The following is a 5,515-nucleotide window of genomic DNA, read 5'->3' on the forward strand; positions in this document are numbered from 1 at the left end:
TACGCGTGTATGCATTTAAAATTGTAATCCTGGTAATAATCCCCATTTTTACTAAATGTTAATGTAAATGTTTTCTGTGATGTAATGGATTAGGAAGGCTGGTACACACAGATGTCGGACAGTTTGGAGGTGGCAGTGTATTTCTCTTATCTTGGCTTCTCTCTATTGGTTCCAGCAGAGTTCAGGATTGATTTTAAGATCCTGTTGATTACTTTCAGACTCCCTACAGGCTTTCACCTGGTTATCTTACTGAGCTTTTAACCCCCTATGAGTCTGAGTGCAATCTATGCCAACCTTTCTAAAATCCTTTAAAAACTGTGTCTTTGTTTTATAACTTTGTTTTTATTTATTTACATGAAGCACTTTTCTCATTTTCTTTGGATTCATTCTGCATAGTAAGGGGCAGTGGCAAGCTAGTGACCGGAAGGTTGTCGGTTCAATCCCCTGGACCGGCAGGATAAATCTGGGTGGGGAAAGTTAAAGGTAGATACCACCACTGAGGTGCCCTTGAGCAAAACCCTTAACCCCCTGGCTTCTAGGTGTGTAACTATGTAAAGGGCGTTCCTAGAAAAGAGAGCTTTGCACTCAGCAAATAAAGATTAAACAAAAACAAATAAAGGATCAAGCTGGTTTACACAATAAATAATGATGGGACTTAAAATGATGAGAATTAAGAATGTAATACAACGTCCATGTAGGAGATTTGTTAGTAATAATAATGATTATTATTGTTGTTATTGCACAATTCATTAAATAAGCTTCAGGATAAAAAAAAAATGATAATAAAAAGAATCAAATGAATAAAAATATATCAGTTTTTTCCTTCAAACACATAGAAATAAAAATAAAAGGTCATTGTAAAACTTTATTTCTGTATGTAAACGTATTTGTGCAGCTGTCTCTCTCTCCTCAGGCTGTGGTTTGGTGTCATTTGTAGTTTTTAACCTCAGATTTAAAATCCTTCTAAAATCTGAATCTCCCGGTGCTTCAACCTGATTGGCTGCCACCGCGAGGCTAACACGCAACCGCGGGCCAGGATTGGCTGAATCTGTGAGCCGCGTCAGAGTAGAGAGACTAACACCGGAAGCCGAGCAAGACTTCAAAATAAAACAAAGGAGCAAAAAAACAACCAAAACGTATTTATTTGTACACAAGAAGTCACAAATAGCCTACCCAGAGTAGATTATAGAGTTTTCAAGATAAGATCAACCAAGTTTGCGAATATATATTTTATTGACAATAAACTGAAGTGCTACACGTAATAATTTAAATTGTGTGCTTTTATTGCAAAGTACATTTTATGTTGTATTTTTAAAAGTGGAGATAAAAATGTTGAATTTGTGATTAATTTTGGTGTAAAAATAATGAAAAATCCTAATGTGCACAGTTTTAAGTTACTTACTTATACGAATACTCATTACTAATTAATTAATATCCTCAAAATGTCTCACAAAGTCAGTGGCTGTTAAAGTTCTCTGTGGTGTTTAATCTTACCTTGTAACAGTTCAGTTTGCTTTGCAGCTCTGCTCAGTGGACATTTTCTGCTGTTTGTCAACCAAATTCTTTCTCCTTTCAAACTATAACACATCACAACAGGAGTCCTCAGAGCAGCAACCAGGTTTATGCTCCTATCAGTTTAAAAGAATGAATCTTTTAATGGATAACCTCGTGCACAATACTGAACTTGCTGACCTTCTGTCTGTGCCACACTGAGGTTTTGTTATGTATGAAATTAAATAATTAAAATATTCCAATAATAGTAATTATATGTGCTGCTGCATTTATGTTTATATTCACACCGACTAATGTTATTTTCTTCTCTTTGCACATGTAAAGGCTCATTGATATGCAGATGGTAGATTCAACTGTGGTCAGTCCTTTAGTCAGATGAATTTATATATTCCTATTATTTCTAGTTGCATGTTTGCAAGAAAGTTACCTAAAAACTATTTTCAACCTTTGTGGACACGAAAGACTCAATTTTATTCTCTTTTACTGAACTATGACTTCTTATAACAGATATTTGTATCCGCTGCCATGCATTAACACATATGCAGACAGTTAAACACATTGTGGACGAGCAAATTAGAAACGTACAAGACATTTCTGCTTAAACATGGACTACTGTATGACAGTTCCAGTCATCTTCCAGCTTGTTTGCGGCTCTTTAAAAGCGCTCTCAGTGTGCTTTTATTTTGTAAGATGTGACCGGAACTGTGTCCCTTATTATGGCTGACTTGTGAGTAGTGGACAGAGCTGCAAACCAGTTGAACCCCCCCTCTGCACCTCCTCCACCAGAGCAGAGGGCGAGAGGGTCCCTGCAGTCCACAGCGCGAACATGGCGGGCTTTGGAGGCGACGTGATGCGTTCATGGTCCGGGTCCGGCTCTGCCACCGACTCCCCGTTATCCGCGTCGGTTCCCGGGGGGGAGCAGCAGCAGAAACCGAGGAAGAGGAGCAGAGCTTTGTGCCTGGCCAGGATGAAGTCCCGCAGCGGCTCCGGCGGCCAGCAGCAGCGTCCGCCCGCCGCCAACAACAACAACAACGTGGTTCATGATCCACTGCCACATCGGGAAGGAGATCAAACACATCTGCAGCAACTGCCGGGGAGCCGAGCAGCTGGACGGTGAGGGCCCGGTTCAGGTGACTGCTGCAGGGGCGAGGAGGAGGAGGAGGAGGTTTAAATGATTACTGTCATCTGTTGGTGACCGCTCCCTGACTGCCGGGGGCCAATCTGCGCTACAGCAGCTCTCAGATCAGCCCTTAATGCTCCTTAAATTCACTATATTTACTCTATAGTGACCTTTACTGGTTCCAAACCTCTGCACCTTAAGGGGGCTGCTTTTCTCTATCAGCGGGTAAAACTGACTGTATTTTATAGATATTTCAGATTATATTATTAATAATAATAATAATAACAGAGAACAGCTGATAAACAGTGAACACAATATCTGCAGGGGGTTTGTGTAAAATGAGTGATTTGGATATTTTTAAAGACTTTGTATACAATTCTCTTTCTGTATTTTGTATTTTTTCTATTTTTATGACAAACGTGTCTTACCTCTTTGGTTGTTTTAACTTCTCTAAAGCAGGACCGTTTACCAGAGAGTGAATATAAAGCTTGTGTTCAGATCTTCAGAGATCTTAAATAATAATCTAATCTTTAAAAATAACAATTTAATTAAGTTTTCTTCACAGAAATGAAAAAAGGGTAAGATATAGGCCTCCTGTGTATATTCTTTACGTTTTCTTACACCCTTTAAAGTAAAGAGTTCTTTAGAGGAAGTTATGGATGATGGATTGTGTGTGTTGGTGGTTTAGTTTTGGTCATTTTGGTTCTTTGGTCCACTTGATTTAAGTGAAAAATTTGTTTCCAGTATTAATGTCTGATCACAGATCGTGTATAGTGTTTAATTAGAGTTACAGCGTATTACCCCAAAAAATCCATAAAAACAAGCCGTCAATTTTAATGACTTAATTGATCAAAACCTTAATTGGAGCTACGACTAATGATTCCTTTTTATTGTCCTCATTAATCACTCTGTTTTTAAATCAATATCATAAAATTGCCTTAGATGAGCCCTGAGGTGACAGCTGTGTCTTGTTTTGAGTGTCCAACAGTGCAAAACCCAAATCTAATATTCAATCTTCACATTTGAGAAGCTGCAGTAGAGAATGTTTATAGAAACATGACTCAAACTCGCCTAAAATGGCTTCCGATTAGTTTTCTGTCAGTTGAATAATCACTTTAAGGGCTCATTGATTTGTCACAGCACAGCTGTCCTCACTAGAAAGTCAATTGATAAACGAGTTGATTTACTTTGAAAATCTCCCTCCAGTGTTATTGTCGGTTTTCAGATCAGTACGTTCAGAGGATTGGGTCAAATGTACTTTTTCAAATGTACAGGTATGTTTCTGAGCCAGTGATGTGACCATTGTTTAAGTACAACCGACTGATTCAAACGTCTTAATTGACCAAGACCTTAACTGGAGCTGCAACTTATTTTTATTTTATTTAGTCTATTAAATGTCAGAAAACTGAAAATGTGTCATCTCCCAGGGCCGACTGAAGGTGGAGTCTCTTTAAATTGCTTATTTTGTCTGAACAACAGTCCAAAACATTGATATATGCAGGGGGTTAGGGTGTCCTCAGAGTTCCTGCAGATCAAGATTCCCCAAAATGTAAAATATATGAGCATGAGTCCAACATACAAAAGATATTGTGAACTTTATAGTAGGGTTAATATGACACAGTTTGTACAATATATACGTACTGGAGGGTCTTTGCTCCGTCTCTTTATCAGCTACAGGGGGTCCTGGTCTGAAAACCATCAAAGACCCCCCTCGTATACTGATACGGTGTATTTGCTGCATTTATTTGATTAATTGGCAAGTTAATTTATTATCAGATCAGTCAAACTGCTTCCAGTGTTACTTCCCCACCACAGATCGATACAGACCGATGAGCAATCAACCCGGAACAGACTTCTGAAGCAGAGATCATTTACAGTATTGATTAATCGCAGCTCGTTCCCCATAAAAAGACCATAAAAACCAACAAATCTAAAAACCTGAATGGACCCAGAACCTGGATGAGTCAGCTGATGGGGGGGTGAGTGCTGTGACCCCCGGCGGTGGCGGTGGCGGCAGCAGCTTCTCTTGTTTGGCTGCTTTGAGTTGTTGTGGAGCTTGTTGTTGAGTGAGTCAGTGTAAGTAAACAGACCCAGGGTCTGAGAGGAAGAATGTGGCCCTGCAGTGTGAGTCTGAGGCCTCTGACTCACCTCTGCCCTCCCTCCACTGCTGGTGGGGGGGGGCGGCGGTGTACAACACCAGCAGGGACCGGATACCTATGTTCTGTTTACGGAAGCAAAGATGAGTCAAACTGTGACGAAATTCCTTAAAAAATGAAAACGCTGCATCTCCTCGCCCCACAGGACAGCTGATCCACTCATGCAGCATAATTCAAATCTTTTATGGGCAAATAATGACATAAATCACAAATATGTCCTGTATTTTTTGTCATATTGATGATTTTGTAGTTTTTTTTGCTTTGAGAGAAATGGTTCCTCCATTTGTCCGGGGAAGGTTTCCGTGAGCGCTGTCATATCCACAGAACAACCTCGGGCTCAAACTGTCGTCCGCTGAGCAGATCTGCCACAGGGGTGGTCGAGGAGGAGAGCTGGAGAGGGTTTGGGGTGGAGAGGGGTTGGATGTTGTTGTTGAAGGGCCTCTCGATGGGAGCTGGCCGCTGAGCTGGTACAGATTTGATCTGACATCTCTCTCTCTCAACAACGCCACACAACAAGGCTGACATCTCCTCCTGTCTGCAGCTGCTTCAGATTTATCTGTTTGTACCACTGACGTCAGCTTTTACATGTGGTCATCGCTTCCTCTGCAGCTGCTGGTTCATCCTGGCTAATGAGGAAAACAAAAAATGGTTTAAGTCAGGGACTTTCTGATCAAAGAAGGAAGCAAACAAGATCAGGAATCTGACTGTTTAATGCCAGATTCCAGTA

The 5,515-nt window shown here is 40.5% G+C and overlaps 1 protein-coding gene across 1 annotated transcript in view; it reads left to right on the plus strand.

Moving 5' to 3' along the window:
• Positions 1-2,404: 2,404 nt before the first annotated feature.
• LOC118321676 (phosphatase and actin regulator 1-like) overlaps positions 2,405-5,515 on the plus strand; it is an 18,088-nt gene continuing 14,977 nt past the window's right edge. Inside the window, exon 1 of the mRNA XM_035653122.1 lies at positions 2,405-2,625. Within this exon, the coding sequence (XP_035509015.1) occupies positions 2,553-2,625 (73 nt within the window). The 5' untranslated portion in view covers positions 2,405-2,552. The remainder of the gene's footprint in view (positions 2,626-5,515) is intronic.

The sequence above is a fragment of the Morone saxatilis genome, unplaced genomic scaffold, assembly GCF_004916995.1.
Source record: "Morone saxatilis isolate NCDOM2014 unplaced genomic scaffold, NCSU_SB_2.0 Contig12, whole genome shotgun sequence".
In the NCBI taxonomy this organism is placed as follows: Eukaryota; Metazoa; Chordata; class Actinopteri; family Moronidae; genus Morone; species Morone saxatilis.